This window comes from Euwallacea similis, chromosome 13 (assembly GCF_039881205.1).
Source record: "Euwallacea similis isolate ESF13 chromosome 13, ESF131.1, whole genome shotgun sequence".
NCBI classification, from domain to species: domain Eukaryota; kingdom Metazoa; phylum Arthropoda; class Insecta; order Coleoptera; family Curculionidae; genus Euwallacea; species Euwallacea similis.
In genome coordinates, this window is record NC_089621.1 from 732,799 (window position 1) to 753,155 (window position 20,357).

At 37.1% G+C, this 20,357-nt stretch overlaps 4 protein-coding genes across 9 annotated transcripts; 1 reads left to right on the top strand and 3 right to left on the bottom strand.

The window, feature by feature from the left end:
* Positions 1 to 1,205: 1,205 nt before the first annotated feature.
* Positions 1,206 to 11,821, bottom strand: PCB (Pyruvate carboxylase). 4 transcript variants are annotated; one of them, XM_066396125.1, is made up of 15 exons: positions 11,686 to 11,820; positions 7,718 to 8,024; positions 7,502 to 7,664; positions 7,290 to 7,453; positions 6,543 to 6,711; positions 6,253 to 6,491; positions 6,086 to 6,205; positions 5,813 to 6,036; positions 5,492 to 5,760; positions 4,561 to 4,593; positions 3,715 to 3,964; positions 3,515 to 3,662; positions 2,970 to 3,461; positions 1,653 to 2,540; positions 1,206 to 1,599 (listed from the first exon to the last, which is right to left on the bottom strand). In XM_066396125.1, the coding sequence occupies exons 2-15, from the start codon at positions 7,961 to 7,963 to the stop codon at positions 1,441 to 1,443; spliced, it is 3,564 nt and encodes a 1,187-aa protein (XP_066252222.1). In that variant the 5' UTR covers positions 7,964 to 8,024; positions 11,686 to 11,820; the 3' UTR covers positions 1,206 to 1,440. The 4 variants fall into 4 exon arrangements, with proteins under 4 accessions (XP_066252222.1, XP_066252224.1, XP_066252223.1 ...); XM_066396127.1 differs by having other exon boundaries at positions 7,718 to 8,021; positions 11,686 to 11,770; XM_066396126.1 differs by lacking the exon at positions 11,686 to 11,820 and adding an exon at positions 11,019 to 11,095.
* Positions 11,822 to 11,971: 150 nt separating this feature from the next.
* Positions 11,972 to 13,183, bottom strand: LOC136412897 (palmitoyltransferase ZDHHC2-like). 2 transcript variants are annotated; one of them, XM_066396147.1, is made up of 3 exons: positions 12,774 to 13,183; positions 12,494 to 12,721; positions 11,972 to 12,444 (listed from the first exon to the last, which is right to left on the bottom strand). In XM_066396147.1, exons 1-3 carry the CDS (start codon positions 13,121 to 13,123, stop codon positions 12,162 to 12,164), a joined length of 861 nt encoding a protein of 286 aa, XP_066252244.1. In that variant the 5' UTR covers positions 13,124 to 13,183; the 3' UTR covers positions 11,972 to 12,161. The 2 variants fall into 2 exon arrangements, with proteins under 2 accessions (XP_066252244.1, XP_066252243.1); XM_066396146.1 differs by having other exon boundaries at positions 11,972 to 12,411; positions 12,464 to 12,721.
* Positions 13,184 to 13,455: 272 nt separating this feature from the next.
* On the top strand, positions 13,456 to 15,334 carry LOC136412894 (histone deacetylase 8-like). Of its 2 annotated transcripts, none has more exons than XM_066396142.1 (8): positions 13,456 to 13,661; positions 13,733 to 13,907; positions 14,066 to 14,231; positions 14,292 to 14,398; positions 14,452 to 14,656; positions 14,703 to 14,863; positions 14,917 to 15,014; positions 15,065 to 15,334. In XM_066396142.1, the coding sequence occupies exons 1-8, from the start codon at positions 13,581 to 13,583 to the stop codon at positions 15,200 to 15,202; spliced, it is 1,131 nt and encodes a 376-aa protein (XP_066252239.1). In that variant the 5' UTR covers positions 13,456 to 13,580; the 3' UTR covers positions 15,203 to 15,334. The 2 variants fall into 2 exon arrangements, with proteins under 2 accessions (XP_066252239.1, XP_066252240.1); XM_066396143.1 differs by having other exon boundaries at positions 15,073 to 15,223.
* On the bottom strand, positions 15,220 to 18,385 carry LOC136412890 (lysosomal alpha-glucosidase-like). Its single transcript, XM_066396134.1, has 10 exons — positions 18,058 to 18,385; positions 17,841 to 18,002; positions 17,340 to 17,788; positions 17,094 to 17,286; positions 16,834 to 17,038; positions 16,499 to 16,783; positions 16,071 to 16,449; positions 15,831 to 16,014; positions 15,560 to 15,776; positions 15,220 to 15,510 (listed from the first exon to the last, which is right to left on the bottom strand). Exons 1-10 carry the CDS (start codon positions 18,231 to 18,233, stop codon positions 15,247 to 15,249), a joined length of 2,514 nt encoding a protein of 837 aa, XP_066252231.1. The 5' UTR covers positions 18,234 to 18,385; the 3' UTR covers positions 15,220 to 15,246.
* Positions 18,386 to 20,357: the final 1,972 nt, after the last annotated feature.

The window sequence follows — 20,357 nt, forward strand, 5'->3', positions numbered from 1 at the left end:
CACAGGCTCAAAAGAGGATTCTATCACTTGAGAAAAATGCAGGTGGTCGCATTAAAAAAAATCACACTGTGACGCCCTGCCTTTTGGGGACACTCTGTAGGGTTGTCACTAATTTTAAAATTCACCTTCACGAACCTCATGTGCGTCCCTATAATTTATTTTTTTATGAAATCACAGATAATGTCATAAGAGTCCAAGGGGCTTAAATGGACACCCTGTATGTAGATATAAGAACATGTTAAGAAAATTTAGGAGCTAGAAAAAGGTCACTTACGTCACTGAATATTCGCAAGAAATGTTCAAGATATTTTAACTCAGAATTGGAAACTTAATTGACAAAACAGAGGCGTAGCATATTTGATTTCAAGACATTTTAAAGATTGTTTACTTGCTTGCGCGCCTCTGCTTTTTACGAAATAAAACAACGTTCAGGTTAGTTTTACGTTCAATATAAACCTAAAATTAATCTGAATTAATGGATTCCAGAAACTACCTGGTTTCAAGCAATATAAAATCAGTAGCGCACAATTCCTACTACACCTGCAGATATCAACAATAATAATCAGTAATAGTCAGTCAAATTTGACAATTTTACGTTTTTATGAAAACCATAAAATTTTCATTTAATGGGCATTAGTTAAGAATGCGCTGCAACGATCTTGCCACAAGTACGAAATCTTGCTCTGGTTTTTCGTGTTACACCAAAAACTGCCCTTTTTAATCCATTTTTAGTAGCAAAATACGCAGTAGGGGTCTTCCTCATTGTGGCTACACTTAGAATCATCAGGGGCTAATGGAGGAGAGCAAAAAAAGAGCGAATGGGGTTTTTGTAAGTATGCTACATGAGCCATCATAAGGTATCACATAATTTTTTTCTTAATTTCCACATTCGGCGTCTTTTGTGCTGCAGTTTACTATGGATGTAAGTTTGCCAAGAAGTAATAGTCCAAACGAAGTAAATTTGGATACGTTGATGGAGAAATATATAAAAAAGTACAAATAACTACTTTGTTTTACTTTCGTGTATTTTCTTCAATATCAACTTTCTTATTAATGCAAAAACCTTAATCCGAAGATTTCTAACACCACTTAGCAACACTGCTCACTCAAGTATTCCAGCGCGGTGTTGCCGTTTCCTTAATTTGAACTACGTAGTAGAATTTGGGGATGGTATTATTTAAATGTTTAATTAAATTTGACTTAGGTTCGTGCCTGTTCTATGGCTTTATTGTAATTCGTTCAGTCCTGGATAAAATCCACAACACAAAGTTTTGTTTGTAAGATAAAACAGTCAATTAATAATGCACAATTTTAACTAATTTAATAATAAAAATCTATAATCTCTAAAAAGTAACAAATAACAAAAAACCAATTTATACACCAATGCTTTGTGAGCACAGCCTATTAACGAATATCGTTTTTTGACCATTAAATTTGTGTTTATTCGACGATCAATAGTAAGTCTTCAGCCTCTATACTTTGACCCATCGTAATGCTCACTTCCTTCACAATACCAGCCACAGGGCTTTGTACTACGGTCTCCATTTTCATGGCAGAAAGAATGACTACTGGATGGCCCTTTTCAATTTTCTCTCCCACCTAAAAATCGATAATTCAAAATCTCTATTTATGTCTTTATGTAACCATCATACTTTTGCTCTAATATCAATCACAGTCCCAGGCATGGGAGCTCCCACATGGCTTCTATCGGTCTTGTCCGCCTTCGGATGGAATACCTTGTCCTTGGTCCCTTCTTTGTCTTTAATAAACACTGATCTCAATGTCCCATTAAGCTCAAAGAATACTTCTCTATCTCCATTTTCAGTGAGATCCTCAGCCATTGCCAACGTCTTTACCCCCAAGGTTTTTCCCTTGTCTATCGTGCATTCGAATTCTTCCCCTACTTTAGGACCGGTCAAGAATATCCTGGTGTCCAGTTTATCCACTGGTCCATAAGTATCCACAAAAGCCAGATAGTCCTTGGTCACTTGGGGATAAAGAGCGGCGCTCATGACGTCTCGTTCAGTCACATTGGGGAAGATTTCCTGCAGCTCCTCTTGCAGCTTTTTGAAATCGAGGGGAGGTAAACTGGCCCCGGGTCTCCCTTCTATGCGAGGCATGTCCCTCAAAACTTTGCTTCTAAAAGGTTCAGGAAATCCTCCATAGGGCTGCCCAATGGCGCCCTGTAGGAACTCGACCACAGACTTAGGGAAAGACAATTCTTCGGCTTTGTCCAAAACATCCTGAGACTGCAGTTTGTTTTGGACCATAAACTGGGCCAAATCGCCAACAACTTTAGAAGAAGGAGTGACTTTGATGATGTCACCAAGCAGTTCATTGGCATGGGCGTAAGCCTTCTTTACGTCTTCAAAGAAGTCTCCCAGTCCTAAAGAATAAGCTTGGAATTGCAAGTTTGTGTATTGCCCCCCGGGGATTTCGTTGCTATAAACATCAGCATTGCCGCTCTTCATCGTGGTGGTGCACTCGAATGGCGCGTAAAGGGTTCTGGTTTGTTCCCAGTAAGCTGAATATTCGGATATCTGGTAAAGAAAAATGTGAAGGTCTAGAAAGAGAAATGAACAGCTGGACGACTCAAAACGAACCCCAAAAATGAGAAAATCTTGCAATTTGGAGTGCCAACATTGAAATGCTGCGAATGGTTACTCGAGCAAGCGAACAAATAAAAATCTTTTAGTCATTGCGAGAAAAATGTGGCACCATGGCAATATTGATATGATGTCACATTACCAAATTTAGAGGCGTTTTAATTGGCCAGTTCTAAAAAAAAAACAAGCCAAGCCAATGGGACATATCTAAAGCCCAAAAAAGCAATATGGCAACATTGTCCATACAATGACAGTTGCCGCCAGTAACTAGGCTTACTGTAAGATAAAAACGTTCTTGCCATATTGCGACTCTCTAGGGAGTATTTAAGTTTTCCTGGTTTAAAAATTTTAAGTTTTTCTCACATGTGGTAGTTGCAAATTAGTATCCAAAGGCGTGCCCTGGAGAGAGGCTACAATGGCGCCCATGCTGGGTTGCGATGTCATTCCAGACATTGCGTCAACAGCTACATCCACGACATCAGCTCCAGCCTCAGCACAAGCCAACATCGAAGCCACTCCAGCTCCGCTGGTGTCGTGAGTATGAATATGGATTGGAATGTCGGGATGCTTATCACGTAGAGCTTTAATTAATAATGTGGCAGCTTTGGGCTTAAGAAGTCCGGCCATGTCTTTGATGGACAACACATGGGTGCCAGCCTTGACGAGCTCATCAGCGAGGTTCACATAGTATTTGAGATCATATTTCTTCTTGTTCGGATTGCTCACGTCTCCAGAATAGGATATAGCTGCTTCTACAATTCCTCCAGCTTTACCCGCGGCCTCCATGCCCAGAATCAAGTTGGGCAGATAGTTCAAGGAGTCAAACACCCTGAATATGTCCATACCAGTTTGCACCTAAAAAGATCGTGAACTTAGAATTCTGTAATTGGTTTTGATAGAGTACTCACAGCAAGTTCACAGAACTTATAGACGACGTTGTCAGGGTAGTTAGTGTAGCCAACAGCATTGGCTCCTCTTAACAGCATTTGGAAAGGAATGTTGGGGATGCGCTTACGCATTTCTTCGAGACGCTCCCAGGGGCATTCGTGCAAGAATCTTAGTTAAAGTCAAAACTCATTAAAGCCCTTTCCAGACCCTTAGAGCTTACCTTAGAGCTACGTCGAAAGTGGCTCCTCCCCAATTCTCCATGGCGTACAAGTTACTGAAATTATGGGCGACGTAAGGGGCGATTCTAAGCAAATCGTGGGATCGAACACGAGTTGCCAGAAGGGATTGATGGGCATCACGGAATGTGGTGTCCATAAGCAAAAGGCCTTTGTGGTTTCGGACTGCTTTGGCGAAGGCTTCTGGGCCTTGTTCTTTGTAAATTTGGCGGAAACCTTTACGAGGATGTACATCTATTTGAGGGTAGAGAAAATTATCATTAAGGAGGACTTGAACGATTTGAATTTTTCTGTGCTTTGAAGATGATAACTGCCAATAATCTTTATTGACAATTACGCTTAAAACACATCAGTTATTTCAGGCGGTATGAGGTACTAAGCACATTGAATACGTTATCGCAAGCAATTTCACTAAAACCCAATAAGTAAGTCAAGTGAATTGCCAGTGGACATTCCATTAAGGGCCAAATTATTAATTTGCTAACAACTGCTGGGGAGATTAATTTTCATAGAAACCAAGAAACTGGCTTGCCCTGATGTGTGTCCTGTATTTCAATGAATTTACCCCGTACACATTTTTTACTGCATTTTCACATACGTGAAATTTTAGCCTTTTGAATATCCCTTCAGTAAATATGTTCGAAGTACCTTTAATGTTAGTGTGTATTGAGCATAACTTGGTTATTAAACTACTACTCTAGCTTGGTTATTAAAGCTATGATTCTTGACTTAAATTAAACCCTCATACAGCAGGAATGCAAAATTTCAATTAACCATACAAAAATTCGATACTTACAATACATGCACAGAATAAAAAAAACGGTACTAACCAGGTTTCTGTGCCGGTGTGTGGGACAGGTATTCTGTTAAAAGAGAAACAAAACAAAAAGCATGCCAAATTAATTAAACCACAACCAAAAATAATGGGTAGATATACAGCTAGTCTGGGCAATAACCCTTCTAATTGCTCGTTTCATGTGAACCAAAACTGGTCGATTGTGAACAAACATAAACGGGTACTATTGTAAGTAAAATAAGGTAATTTATTGGGTTGTCCGCAAAATCATTGTAAATTAAATACAATTTTTTTCACTAAAAATTACGACTTTAATAAATTATGTATTGTCGTTTCTGTTCAATAACATTTCTCCATCTTTGAGGCAATTTTATGTTACCGAGCTCATAAAAATCAGATTCTTTTTCGGAAAAAAAACTGACTCAAGTACGTTTTTTACATCTTCATCAATTGCGAAAGTTTTTTCCATTAAGGGTATTTTGCAGCGGACTGAACAGTCCGATGTTGCCAGGCCTGGGGAATAGGATGGATGTGGTATAACGTCTCATCCCAGTTGTAACAATTTTTGGCCTGTGGTCAAACTTGTGTGTGATTTAGCATTATCTTCTTGAAATACAACACCTTTACGAGTTATCAATCCTGGGCGCTTTTTCTTAAACAATTGTTCAGTTAACAAAATATGTCGAAAATATTCATTATTGCTTTCCATTTTTGAATCAGAAGCAAATAAATTATTCTAATAACGATTTAAGGCAGTTAAACTTATTTAGTGGAGAAATGCGCAATGACTTTATAGACAAAGTATAGGAATCCCCAAAAATTTGAAATTTGGGTCATAAGATGGTCTGAACATCATCAATATCATTGCAAGAAAACTAACTTTTGCTCTCTTCTAATTTTTTCTATGCAAATTGGTAATAAAAACCAAACAACTTAAACACGAATAACTAAAAACAGATCCTTACCTAAGGACACTTTCGGCAATTGAGGTTTGATCTCAGCAGGCTTTAGTTTCGTAGCCAAAGGCGTCTGAGGCCCATTAACTAACACTGTTGCTAGATACACTAGCAGTTTCTGAGCTCTGTTTTTAGCTGGGGCCATTTTGAAAAGCTGCGGGTTTTCGTCAATGAAGTATGTATCTACGGAACCGTTCACGAACTTTTGATTGCTGATTACGTTAACTAGGAAGGGGATATTGGTTTTGACCCCTCTAACACGGAATTCTCGAAGAGCCCTTGAATAATCGTTGGTTTTTCTGAGTATTCAAAGAGATTATTCAGTATTACCTGTCCATTTTGGCACAAGCACTGGGCAAATCGTGTGAATGCGCAATGACCTTGACTAAAAGAGAGTCATAGTAGGGCGAGATGATGGCGCCTGCAAAACCAGAAGCCCCATCCAGACGGATTCCCATTCCTTCTCCAGATCGATATACTTCGATTCTTCCAGTGTCTGGCTGGAAGTTTTTAGCTGGGTCTTCTGTGGTCACTCTACATTGAATTGCGAAGCCCTTAAAAACTTTAAATCATTGCAAGAACTTTGAATTACATTACACTCACGTTAGGTTTGATGTTCTCCTGTTTAATTCCCAATTCTGGCAAGGTGAGTCCTTCGGCTATTCTAATTTGGCTTTGAACTAAATCGATTCCGGTGATCTCTTCTGTTACTGTGTGTTCCACCTAAAGGTTTTGAATAAAAAAAGTAAGATTTTAATTTCAGAACTTACCTGCAATCTTGCGTTGACTTCAATGAAGTAAAAATTCCCATTAGGGTCACATAAAAATTCCACAGTGCCCGCGTTTTCATATCCCACATGTTTAGCTAATTTCACAGCCATATTAGTCATAGCATCTCGAATTGCAGGATCTAAATGATGGGCAGGAGCCATTTCCACTACTTTTTGATGTCTACGTTGGACAGAACAGTCTCTTTCATATAAATGCACAACGTTTCCAGCCTTGTCACCTAAATTCGCACCCTATGAACTCAACTTCTCTGCCTAAGGTAAAATTTTACCTAGTAGCTGCACCTCAATGTGTCTAGGCCTCTCAATGAATCTCTCAATAAATAGAGCTCCGTTTCCGAATGCTGCTAAAGCTTCGGAGCTGGCTCTCTTATAGTTTTCTTCTAGTTTATCCATGCTGGTTACCACCCTCATGCCTCTTCCACCCCCTCCATAAGCAGCCTGTAATAATTGTATTTAGATTGATAGTGAAGGAAGGAAAAGGACGAATAAGTAGTTCGCAATTCAAGTTAAAATTCGTATTTTTACTTATCTTTAAATTCATCATAATTCAGCAAGAATTTGTGGCCCCCTGAGTATTTTTACTATTAAAATTCTCATTTGGCACCACTGTATCAACTGGTTTTAGATTATACTCAGCACCACGTATTCCGAGCAGCTTCATCTTGCTGTGTTTGTTTATTATATCACAGACGAAGACAAAAGCTGTGGCATAAATCCTACCAATCTAGTAGTAAAGTAGGCTCTGAATATGGTTGTCACGTACATTATATCTTCTTTCTTTATTTAACAGCATGTATTAGACAGGTTAGGATACATACTACGCAGCATTGAGTGTTAATTTGAATCATGGGTCGACTTGAATTATGGTTGCAAATGAGAGTTTAAATAAACAAAATTAGAGATAGTTAACCAAAGGTCGTTCTATAAAGCCGCTGCGTTTCGTAAAATCTTGAGGAAATTAAGAAGTCAGCCTAAATTTTTGAGTTTCTTTGAAAAATACCCCTATCATAAAGTACCTTAAATATAACTGGAAGCCCATGTTTAGCACAAAAATCAGTAGCCTCTTCCAAGCAATGCACAGGTCCATCTGTACCTGGAACTATTGGCACTCCAGCTGTGATAGCAGCCTCTCTTGCAGCCACTTTATCCCCCATTTGATGGACAACCTTGGGGGATGGGCCTGCAAAAGTACCATTAGATTATGGCTGCATTTATAAGGTTTTTTTACCGATAAATCGAAGCCCCGCATCTAGGACCGCCTGGGCAAAATCGGCCCTTTCCGACAGAAACCCGTAGCCGGGGTGGACGGCATCTACCCCGTGATCCTTGCATATTTTAACTATTTCTGGTATATTCAAGTAGGCTTCTACTGGGGCCAAGCCTTCTCCTACCTACAAAATAACAAAAATGAATTAGATTTTAGGTAATTACTACCAAAACATACCAAGTAGGACTCATCAGCCTTCAGTCGATGGACGTGTCCTCTATCCTCTTTGGAGTAGATGGCCACAGATTTGATTCCCAATTCATTGCAGGCTCTGAAAACACGAACTGCAATTTCGCCCCTATTAGCTACAAGGACGCTTCTGATTGGTTTGTATTCTGTAGAATAATTTCGGCATTTCGAAGCTAAATTAAACGTGGAACTACTAGGCAGACGGGAATTTCGGGCTACGAGCCTTATGAGCATGATATCTAGGTCTATTGGTGAGTTCGATTACTTCAGCTGCTAAATCCAAGGTGAAGGGCTGCTGCAATAGAAATTAATTGGTCGGAATTCTAATTATCAAATCGCGGCAATAACCTTTTAATGAGCCATATGTGGCGCAAGGATGAATTTTTCTGTATAACCAGTTTGTTAGTTGGTAAACGAGGTAAAACCACCAGTCGAAAAAAGAACGCCCCATGAATGTTAATATTGTTTATATGAGCATTTTTAGGAGCTATTTTGCATTTTTTGCTGATGGCTTAGTTAAATATTAATTTAGCGAAATCCCATATGGACTGGAAAACTGTTTATCAATAGTATTATCGGATGCAGCATATTTAATCAACAACAGGTCTCTTTCCCTGATTATGTATTTGATTTGCCATTGTAATGCGTAAATGAAACGTGTGTAATTAGGTCATAATGGTAAAGTCCGAGTCGTCGCAAGAGAGTCCAAAGTTGAAGTGCGAAAATCCACAAAAATACTACTGATAAGATTGTTTAGTGAATAAACGTTTTACTTTTGAGAATTTTTGTATATGTATATATTTTTGTGTAAGGCACCAATTAACCATTAAATCAGATATGAAAGTCCCAAACAGGACATTCGTGAAATAACACAACAATCTCATTTGCCTAAATCTTTTTGAGACTAGGGAGTAATGATAAAGATAAAGAAATTTTTATCACAATGTTTTCAGACGCGGTCTAACAGCTCATGAACCGATGTCCCAGACATACATGAGTATCTTAGATAACTTCACTACGATGTAGTTTTTTACGGAATATTTTCCAATTTTTTCAATAAAATTCCTTATAACTAAAGGGACTAAAAAGTAATCTATGTGTCTTTTTTAGTTTAAATTGTTTAAATTAAGGATGGTTTAAAAGGATAATTCCTTTTGGTGTTGGGTATACGTGTCCACGTGTCGCTGGCAATCGTCATGAGAAACAAATTCAGCCATTTGAGCTTTTTTAAGAAAATTGTTGGGTATTTATAGAAGTAAATTATTATATTTATAGATATGGGTCTGTAGTACATATTTATTGTCGAATATTAGTGAGTATAAACACCTAGAAGTCGGACTATATTAACCTGTAATGAGGCTATTGTTTAATTAATTGGCTGTACCTGAATCATTGATTGGCTTTGGTGTAAAGGAATGAGCAAAAACCTGCATTGAAAAGTGATTTTTCTGCACATTTTTTTTTTGTAAATACAAGTGAGTGAAAAGTAAATTAATAAAGGTTAAAAAAGGATAATGTATGTTTTTATTTCATTTGTTACTTCTATTGATCTAATAATCTAAACAGTCAAACTCAAGATAATATTATCACAAATTCCTTTTATTAGCATTGAATAATTACTTGTAGAAACATTAACAAACTTAAAAAAATGCGTCACTTTTTTATTACATTACAAACAGTGAAGGAAATTAAAGTATTATGCTGATTTAATAATAAGACTATCTCATAAAATTTTATAATTTTCCCCCTTTTTGTAGCAAATGATACTACAAATACCTAGACTCGATCCATTTATCATTATTGATACTAAAGGAGCCAACAAGCGACTATCGGGAAAAGATATTAATAGTAATACTTACCCTCGAAATTAACCACCCCCGCACCCACAAATTCTCCCAAAATTTGTATAAAATTTAATGTATAATAGTTTACATGCTTACGCCCCAAAACCACTTTTATCGATCAATCAAAGTACACTTTGAACTGGTAGAGATCTTTCACTAATTGCTCGAAACGTGGCTTTTCGGATTTGGGCTTCTGTAACTAACTCCACTGAAATATTTCCTATGTACATGTAATAACATGAATTAAAGTAGAAGAATGGGGCTACATTACGGTGCCCCGACCAAATCTATATCTTTAATGGTAATGAAACTGCAAGCCTCCAAATTTGGCCTACTATTTATTCATTTTATTGGAGTTTGGATTTTAAAAGACGCTATTTGCGTTCTTGTTACCGATTATGGGTGATTAAAAAAAGTAGTTTAGAAGGTGCGCTGCAAAAATTAAAATTTTAAAAGTTTTCAATGGCTGTTGCTCGTCTCTAAAAGTAATGATCTTTATCAAAATATTAGGAAACTTCCTTTAAAACGATGTATTATGTTTTTATGCTTAAACAGCCATAATTCCCTAATAAAACTTTTTTGTGTGTCGCCTCTAAACGAAAAGGATGATTTTGGCATATTTCTTGAAGGCGGCTCTAGAAGGCCGTGGTGGTTGAAAACAATTCAATCGTTCAGGCGATCGTGAATGTTCGTTTGCCGTCGTGTCAAAGGTCACTGACAGATGCTGTTTTCTGCAACGTCTGTACACTAGGGGATGTTTTTCACATTTATCGAAGGTGGCTCTGGAACGTCATGACGTCAAAAACAATTGAATGTTTGTTTGCGCCTCGCACGGAAGAGCTCCGGCCCGAGACGAAAAAGATGATCGAGCCATAATACCTGATTTGGACTAGAGAAGTTCAGTGGCTCGAATCCTGGTCAGGGGAATACTTAACAAATTAAATTTTATGACGTTGCTCTAAAATAAATGTGTTTCATTTAATGAATGAGTAAATTTTATAAATAATTCATCTCTGCATGTTTTGAAAGCACTCAAATTAAAAACCGTTCTTAGTAATCACCCTTTGGCATCCTGCATATGGCAAATGAAGGGTTGCTCGATGTACATATGTATATGAAAACTTCATCTAATTTTAGAGCCTAGAATACGGATCTCAATTTATGGCACTATTTCCAGAGACATGCATAAAATAAAAAGCCTCTAGCTGAATTTTTCTTTCTAAAGCTCCCTCAAAACTGACTATTTAGGTAGCTTACGTCGGGTGGTCTCTCACTTAAACCTCAATATCTCGAAAACGGCAACAGCTACTCCCTCGCGCTTTTCACTAATCGGTTAGAAAAAAGTAATCTCAGCTCTCGTGCTATTATTTGTTCCTGCCAAAAATTTTAGTGAACGAAAAAATGGTTTGTAATTTCTCGTGAAAAAGCAACTTATTTGGGCCTACCTTTACGTGGAAAAGTCACGGAACACCATTACAAGATAACGACGAACCAGTTAATGCCATTACGAACTTAAAAGTTACATTTTAGAAATTATCGCAAGTACGGAGGACTTTGGCAGCGATGTGTTAAAAATGCTATATCAATTGAGTTGACCTTTAATAGACCTTACCCAATAAAGGTCCGACAAATACACGATTTTTAACTTTGCTGTTGTAGTTTGGACTTAAAACAATATCTCTTGGTTCGTATTGTAGACGTCCGATTACAGTTATGTAATGGACAAGAACATTTATGCGTCTTTGGGTCCAAAGCAAAGGACTTTTTAAGGGTCTCAGAGAGGTTACGGGCGGTTCTTTTAGAAATATCACCCCATTATCAGTCATCAGTTTTTCTTCGTGAAAAGACGAATTAGTGGGGAGGTTGTGTCAGTGTTTGGGTGAACTATTTGCAGCAGGCACTAAAAGGGTGGACATTCTACAGGTGATCCACCCTTAAATAGATACAGCAGATTAAAAACTTCTGCAAACACCCTATCGTCCAATGTGTTTCCAAATTAGGCGAGCAAAAATCATTTATTGATTAAATGGTCTTGCTAAGAAAACGATGTTGCCAGCGGCACTACAAGCAATGATGCTCTTCAAATTCTTCCTAAATAGACGCAGAACTTACACTGAATCGAAAATATCACTCCTCAGTTTGACTCGCACGTGTCCCCTTTTAACGACAACCAACGCACCTCACTCGAAATTCCCACCAACTGAAAGCGAAAATCGAAATTTATTTTTAAATCAAATTTTGAACCTGTTTGGTGGCATGCGCGCACCATATGCGATAAAAGATCTATTTGTTGTTGACGAACTTGCCTATAGGCCACGATTTCGTTCTTGTTTATTGTTCATTTATTATGAATTCCCCTACATGTTACATTGAAGTAATGCATTGTTACATGAAAGCTAATTATCTACCGTTTCATTCGAAATCAGCGACCATTTCTGCGCCTTTCCCCGGCCCTGGCATAAATTCCCGCCAGTGTATTGATTTTTTAAACGTCGGGCATGTCCGTTGGACGATTGCGGCGTTGCCACCATTGCCATTTTACATTTCCTTAAATTCCAGGAATTCATTTCGCAGGAGAAGATAAAAATTTATTTTTTTTCCACTAAAAATGCGTGACCGCTCCCACGGGAGCTAAACACTGGTAAAAACCAGAAATACCACTGCCCACTGAACACCTCCAAAAAGTTCTGCAGCACCCCCAAATCGAACGTCGAATCCTCCTCTACAAAACTCGGAGGGTACAAATTTTCCAGGGTGGTCTCATTCCTCCCTGTGAGATACAGATGGTAGCAAAGAAACCCGAAAGTCGCTATCCCTAGAAGCAAAGCTGCACCGAACCTAAAACCAATACAATTCCCCGATTTCACCCTCCTTATTATTAAATTTTTACCCAACGCTTATAGAAAAATCTCGAGCGAACTTAGAACTGTCCAGAACGGAAATTGTGACGTGCCTAAGGCTGGTGCTGGCGTAGAAGAAACAGTAGAGGAAGGTATAGAAGATCAGAAGGATGAAGCTCTTGTAGTTATAAAAGCCTATGCAGTTGTTCAACCAGAAACAGTGATGGTCCATCCTGAGATAACAAATTTTGCACGTGCTGCAATGATGAGTTCTGTCCGGCTTAATGTGCATGCAAATGCAACAGTACCTAATAAAGAAATCGCTCATAAAACCCACTATAAGTTTAACGAATTCTTCACCTAATGCTTCCAGTAGAAGTGCAGGTTTCCAGCAACAAATCTTTTCCCTTACAAAACCGCTCCAGAATATCATCTTTGTCGTCATCGGAGCGAACATGAATTAAAACGACATGCTGATCTCTACTGAATTTATATTCCATTGGGACTTTCCCCACTGATGAGCACATAGTGGCTAGAAATGACCACAGCAACATTATAGCCAATAAATTGATTACAACCAAAAATGGTAATCGATGATGAAGACTCGTTATCCCGGTCAAGCTGAAGTAGTACACGTAAATGAAATAGGAGCCTGCGAATAAAATCAGTAGAAATGCTGGAGGGAGATTTTTAATGAAAGCATTTGACATTTATTTTGTAGTTTGGCACTTTTTTGACAACGGATTAGGGAAAAATGTCACATAGGATGGTCAAAATATGATAACTTCATATCTCAAAAGTTCAAAAGACAAGATGTTGTCAAAAAAATATATGTATATATTGTTCAGAGAACAGAGCTGAAGCGGAAAAGGACTCTAATAACATCAGATTTAGTTTCAGCTGATTAAAAGATTGATGACGTCGCGTACTCATTGATTCTCTATTTAGTCGGTGGCGCCATTTACGTTTTACCTTCCGGCGCCATTTTTAAATTCAAATTTAACCTAACTTTTACCCCACTGTATAGCGTCAGGGTATTTAATTCATTTCTTCCAAATTTGATGGTTTTAAATAATATCGAACCGTTTAATAAATTAATAAAGTGGTACATTCATTGTTTAGTATCATTATCATTGTTATTATTCACCTTTTATTCAATTCATTAGTATGTCAAAAAACCAAATTGCATATATCTATAGTGACGAATTGAAGGCAGAATGCGATAAAGTACTCTTCATGCAAAACAGGGTAAGTTTCACATCTTTATTCATATTTCTTCAACTATATGTTGCATGTACCTACATTTTGATCAATCGTAGGCTTCAATTGTGCACAATTTAATATGCAGCTACCAGCTTTTGTCCTCGCCAAACATCTTTATAGTGGCAAACAGGAAAGCAACTGAAGAAGAACTGAAAGCTTTTCATTCAAGCTCATATGTGGACTTCCTGAAAGCTCAGAATTCCTTTGATTTGAACTTAGATGAAATTAATGGTATATATTCCTAATATACTGAGTGGTAAAAGGTTGCAAGAATGTATAGAAATTCCATAAACCATGAGAGATACAGTATTAGTTAATTATGGAACAAGTAGATTTTAAATGAACATTATTAAAGTAATAAATTATTAGAGGTATAATTTTGTCTCCAGATGATCACTTAGAATATGGCTTGGCTTACGATTGTCCTCCTTTCAAAACTATTTTTGATTTCTGTTTAAATGTTGCTGGAGGCTCATTGTCAGCTGCGAAAGTGTTAGCATCAAAAAAGGTTCAAGTAGCAATAAATTGGTTTGGTGGTTGGCATCATGCTTTGAGGTAGTGTACACTCAAAACTACATGATATTACTGTAAGTCGATTGATTTAATTTTATATAGAGATAGCGCAGTAGGTTTTTGCTACATAAATGATGTAGTACTGGCAATACAGTTCCTGTCCAAACATTTCCAAAAGATACTCTACATTGATCTGGACATTCACCATGGTATGTTACATACTTCACTTTAGGTTTAATAATAAGAAAATTCTATATTTCAGGTGATGGTGTTCAATATGCCTTTGAATACAGCAACAGAATATTAACCCTCTCATTTCATAGATATGAAATAGGTTTTTTCCCTGGCACTGGTACCATAGAGGATGTGGGTAAAGGCAAGGGAAAATTTTACTCATTAAATGTCCCTTTTAAAAGTGGCCTTAATGACAACTCATTTACCAGAGTCTTTAAACAGTTATTTCCTGTGTAAGTTTGACAAGACCTAATGGCAATATTCACAGTAGAATTGTAGGGTCTTAGATAGTTTTAAGCCCAATGCAATAGTTCTTCAGTGTGGAGCTGATGGTTTAAATGGTGATCATGTAGGCGAATGTAATTTAACTTTAAAAGGACTGGGAAATTGTGTGAAAAGCGTTTTAAATTGCAATTTACCTACTTTGCTCTTGGGAGGGGGTATATTAAAAATATTACATATGAAAATATCACCTACATTTCAAGTTAATTAGGGGGTTACAATGCTCCAAACACAGCTCGTTTATGGACGTATATAACTGCCATAGCATTGAACAGGGATGTGGATAATGATATTCCTGATTCATTTGAGGTATTTAAAACTTGCAGAAAAAAATGTCATTTTAATTGTGTTTATATTAGTATTTCAGTCGATTTGGTCCCAGTTATGAGCTGAACATTGAAGCAGGAAGAAAGTCAGACCTGAATAATGACGAATATTTAAATTCTGTAGTTGAAACTTTGAAGTCCTATTGTGGTAATGTTGCTGCAAATAAATAAGAAGCAAAATTGATAAGTATATTAAAAACCTTTATTACAAGTCCTTAGAAAGGTATTGTCACTTTTTCTTTTCTGCTGCTGCATAATGTTTCACTATCAACATTCACAAGTTTAACACTGTTGTATCCGTAAACCCTCAGATTTGTCAAAGAAAGGTGGCAATCTTCTGTTGATAAACCATCTATTATAACTTCACTATCTGAGGCAGAGAATTTGAGCAATCTGTTTTCTTTCAGTAATTCCCCTTTTGCTTTACAAGACCCTGATGTGCAATCCAATGCAATGTACAACTGAATGTTGACGTCATTCTAGAGAATTTATTGTTACTTGGATTTTGTAGACTATGTTTAGACTTACAGTTAAGGCCACAATAGTCCCTTGAGCAATAAACATAACCAAGTCAGACTCCAACAGATCAATATTAACAAATTCATGGTTCTTTTTAGTAGCAAATTTGGTTCCTCCCCAAAATTCGTACCAAACTCCCTTGGAGTGGGGCAAATACACTTGCAACCTAGTTGTACCACTGCTGAAGGGGTGTGCTACTATAATGTTTGAGCCTATAGTATACTGCCTTAAATAAAAGTTTTAACTTTAATGATTAAGTTAATAATATTTGAAAATATACCTTTCCATCGAAAGAGTTGATTCATTGGCGTAATAATCGAAATACATAGGCCTAACGAGAGGGCCGTTGGTGTTGAGCAGTGTAAATAAATAATCCTGCAAATGTGCCCTTCTGGTCATGGCAGTTTCTGCGACTATTTTTGCGTATATTGTGTTGAGATTTGCTGGGTCTCTAAATACGTTTCCTAAAAATTTATTTATATCTTTAGATCTATTATATGATTTCCAGTATTCCCACTACCTGAAGAGACTCTGAAGTAAGGCAGAGTGGCTGCTGCCATATACCACCTCATGCACAAAATTTCATGCAATGATTTTTTATAATTGGAGGTGTCTCCGCAGATAGGAAGCCCAATCATGGGATTACCGGTAATGCTGCTGAATAGAATTCTGTTTAGATAAATATTGAAGTTTTCCCAGGAAGTTACAAAATTGTCTGATATCTCAGGCTCACTGCTGCCGTATTGTTTTACTGCAGATATAATCATTGAATCAGGCGCATATTTGTAAAGAGTCGAGTTCTGGTATTCTCCATATAAATTATGCTTTTCCAGGTGAAGCACCTTATCGCTCCCTTGCAGAGTCCAAGGGAGTGTGTATTGCATTTGTTGGTTTAAAGCCTGAAGGGGCGTAAATGTATTACTAGTCAGATAATTTCTAATAAAATACCTTGCTAAAATAGGGCAAACCCTTGCTTTCCACCTTCTTGTAACTGTCGTCTTGAGGCCAATTGTCGTTCAGTACAAATCCACTAATGGATGATAGTCCTATTTTGCTGTCCAGCCATTCAATCAGGAAATTTATGTAGTCCCCAATGGATGTGATAGAAAAATCTGGGTAAACTACCGTTCTGCTCAAATATATGCCATTATATATAACTCCTTTTTGATTCTTGTAAAGTACCCCTAATTTACTTGCTTTTACGTAAAGTTGATTGGCATCATTTAAAAGTATCTGGAATTTTAGGTTATTTACAAAAAAGTAATAATCATATGCTTACTTACATGTGGAGGCAAAGCAAATACGAACTTCGTTGCATCCTCAGATAGAGCCTTAATAATATCTTTCAATTCAGTTATGTCTTTATCATTAACATCATCTTGCAGGGCCATAAACAAATTCTCATGAATGCAGTCAGTGTCGAAATGTGACCCACTGTTTTTTGCATAAATCTTCAAAATTTCTGCCAAATTTGTAGAGTCTCCCTTCCTTTATAATTCAATTTTCTTGCGCGGAATTCTATTAAACCTTCAGAGCATTTTACCTGCAATTATGAGTTCCAAGCATCCATAAGGGAGGCGGAATTACTTTTTGGATTTGAGTATTATATAGCTCAATCGGTGTTGGTCCCAAAGACAGCTCAACCTCGATTTTTTTGCCCAATAAGGATCGAAGGATTACCATATTAGAGGACAGAATTTGGATCTCTAAGGGTCCATCATGCCGAATAACAACGCCTATAATTTAAAATTAATTTATGCTTGCTTTGATTTGCAATTCTTGTGTTTACCATGGAATTTTCCATCCTGATAAGCCCACAAAACCGGCATGGTGTAATGGTCATCCCGATTTTTATAAATCACTTTTGTGATGTTTTCGCCTTCTTGAAGATCAATGTGATTACGATCCAATCCAAAGAGAGTCCCATTGGTGAGTTCGAACCCCCATTCCCAGTATCGCTCAGACGCAATTAGGGCTGCTTTAGTGGAAGAAAATATTATGTCCCCTTCTTGATCGAAAACTTCCAGGGATAGCTTTTTCGTCGATAAATTCACTGTGAAATTGGTGTCTTTAAGTGAAATTTCTTCAACGTTTTCCGAAGGATCGTGGATAATGAAAGAAAGTTTGTTGGCACTCTTGTTTTGGATTGTAAGTTTAACATTAGGGAGAATAGCTGAGCCTACAGGGGATTTATTTTCTGACGCCTCGAAAGAGTTTTTATTGTTCTTATAAAAGAATCTGTAAAGTAAAAGTGATTTTCTGTGATTTTTCTAATACCGCTTAAACGTACTTTGAGGGTAAAAAGTGATGGCATTCATTGGTGGTTGTGTTGAAACAGCAATTGGCAGCTTCACATGCTTCTTGATTTATACCAGCGTTTCCGCATGGTATCCGAAATTCCTTTACTATTAGGCAATAATATTGATCTTCATCGCCAGCATCAGACACATTTCTGTGGAACTTTATGATTATTTGCCACATTTAAAAAATTAGTAAATATTTTCTACCTAGATATGACAAAAAAGTACGCTAAAGTCGGCACAACTACTGCTATACTTAAAGTTATAATAATCCCCTTCGCTAGTTTGGAGCAGAAAATCGATCTACAGGTTTTTCGTTTGCGGACTTGAGGTTCTGCCGAGTCCCCTAAGTTGTTGAGCTCTTTCTCGATGAACGTTGCCATTTTCACGACCGATTCACTTTAACAACTGCATTATTAGGACTGTAAAATCTCACTAGCGTAGCCAGGAACTTTGTCATAGGATTTTTCATTAGGTACTTGACAACGTCGGGTAATGTATGATCAAGTTTCAGAAACAATAGCATAGGGATTAGATGCTTTGAAATTAAAAATAATAGATGTTTGTATCTTTTATCATATATGGTGATAATCGTTTATCATTTGACGCTTTTGGTAATCTTTAGTTAAAAACTGCAAATATCAATCAGGACTAAGATTAATTTTGGTTTTATCTTATCTTGGAGTAGAAAAAAAAATTGATGTTTTTGATAAGAACGCCGTAAATTACGTTCAAGTCATAAATTCAGGCATTTGCTTCTTCAGTTCATATTTATTTTCATATTTTTTAAATCCCATAAAAACATGCTCTTCGCCTACAAAAATTCCTCAAACCTAGACAACTTTCTCTTAATGTGACAACCCTGCGCTTTTGACAACAAATGGTACCCCATACTGGGTTCTACATAATGTTATATTACCAGGTATACCGGTATGAAATGAGCGTCAGGATATAAATGTCTCGATATAGGGCATTTGTTGTAAACAAACCTTTTTTTTTGTTTGCTTGGTTGGTATACAAACTGACAAACATATTCAGTACAAATCAAGTCCTTGAACAAATAACACTATATTATTTCATTGTGCCAAAAATGTCGAATTTTGTGCCACAAAATGATGATTTGCGGAAAGCATTCATTTTTTGCTTTCATTTGAAGAAAAGTGCTGCAGAGTCGCATCGAATGCTTGTCGAGGCATATGGTGATTATGCTTTATCAGAAGCAACATGCAAAAGATGGTTTCAACGATTCAGAAATAACAATTTTGATATGCAAAATGTAGAACGTGGCAGACCACCAAAAAAGTTTGAAGACGCCGAACTGCAATCAATATTGGATGAAGATGACACTTTCAGTCAAAAGCAAATGGCAGAAATGTTAAATGTTGCACAACAAACAATTTCTGATCGTTTAAAAGCTATGGGAAAGATCCAAAAATGTGGAAAATGGGTGCCGCATGAATTGAATGAAAGACAGATGGAGAACCGAAAAAGCACCAGTGAAATTTTGCTTCAAAGGCACGAAAGAAAATCAGTTTTGCATCGAATTGTTACTGGAGATAAAAAATGGATTTATTTTCAAAATCCTAAACGGAAAAAATCATGGGTTGATCCGGGACAACCATCAACATCGACTGCAAAACCTGATCGATTCGGCAAGAAGGCAATGCTGTGTGTTTGGTGGGATCAGAAAGGTGTGGTGCACCACGAGCTTTTAAAACCTGGTGAAACCGTTAATACTGTTCGCTACCGACAACAATTGATTAATTTAAACAATGCGTTGATCGAAAAACGATCAGAATGGGCCAGAAAATACGGGAAGGTAATTTTGCTCCATGACAACGCACCTCCACACAAAGCAACACCGGTTTAGGATACCATCAAAACACTTGGCTGGGAGTTGCTACCCCATCCGCCGTATTCACCAGATTTGGCTCCTTTGGACTACCATTTGTTTTCATCGATGGGACACGCATTAGCTGAGCAGCACTTCGATTCCTACGAAGAAGTAGAAAATTGGGTGTCTAATTGATTTGATGCCAAAGAGGCACATTTCTATTGGCGTGGTATCCATAAATTGCCAGAAAGGTGGTCAAAATGTGTAGAAAACAATGGTCAATATTTTGAATAAATTTTATTTTTCTTTCCTTGTTAAAATTGGTGTTTTATTTTCACAAAATAGCGCTCATTTCATACCGGTAGACCAATAATACAGTATATCTACTTAAGTTGGAATTATATGGGAAACTTTTTTATTCTTAATTTTACTAAAAAAAGTTATTTTTCATAAAAAGTTGTATATGGTCTTAAACATAAAATGAAATAATCAGACATCACATTTTTCAAGTCATGTACCAGCTTTCTTAAAAATGTGAATTTTTTTCATTGTTAGTTTCAATAATGCACATTTATGTCTTGTTTATTGAAAACAAGACAACTTTTCGTCTCTTAACATGTAGTATACCTACGTAGGATTATTCACTTTAGTTTTAAGTAATTCCACTAGTGCC

Bases quoted from the DNA above. Each gene is read 5' to 3' on its own strand.
- LOC136412897 (XM_066396147.1), bottom strand. From the start codon at position 13,123: ATGTCAAATGCTTTCATTAAAAATCTCCCTCCAGCATTTCTACTGATT. The intron at 12,722-12,773 runs GTGAAGAATTCG...TTTCTTTATTAG, and splicing joins ACTTCTACTGGAAGCATTAG to GTACTGTTGCATTTGCATGC. The intron at 12,445-12,493 runs GTTCGCTCGAGA...TTTAATAATAAG, and splicing joins TCCGTTCTGGACAGTTCTAA to GAGGGTGAAATCGGGGAATT.
- LOC136412894 (XM_066396142.1), top strand. From the start codon at position 13,581: ATGTCAAAAAACCAAATTGCATATATCTATAGTGACGAATTGAAGGCA. The intron at 14,864-14,916 runs GTATATTAAAAA...CAAGTTAATTAG, and splicing joins TACTTTGCTCTTGGGAGGGG to GGGGTTACAATGCTCCAAAC. The intron at 15,015-15,064 runs GTATTTAAAACT...TGTTTATATTAG, and splicing joins ATATTCCTGATTCATTTGAG to TATTTCAGTCGATTTGGTCC.
- PCB (XM_066396125.1), bottom strand. From the start codon at position 7,963: ATGCTCATAAGGCTCGTAGCCCGAAATTCCCGTCTGCCTAGTAGTTCC. The intron at 3,965-4,560 runs GTTAGTACCGTT...ACCCTCAAATAG, and splicing joins CACACCGGCACAGAAACCTG to ATGTACATCCTCGTAAAGGT. The intron at 3,663-3,714 runs GTAAGCTCTAAG...ACTTTAACTAAG, and splicing joins ACTTTCGACGTAGCTCTAAG to ATTCTTGCACGAATGCCCCT.
- LOC136412890 (XM_066396134.1), bottom strand. From the start codon at position 18,233: ATGGCAACGTTCATCGAGAAAGAGCTCAACAACTTAGGGGACTCGGCA. The intron at 18,003-18,057 runs GTAGAAAATATT...AAAGTTCCACAG, and splicing joins TACTTTTTTGTCATATCTAG to AAATGTGTCTGATGCTGGCG. The intron at 16,450-16,498 runs GTATTTTATTAG...ACGCCCCTTCAG, and splicing joins GTTTGCCCTATTTTAGCAAG to GCTTTAAACCAACAAATGCA.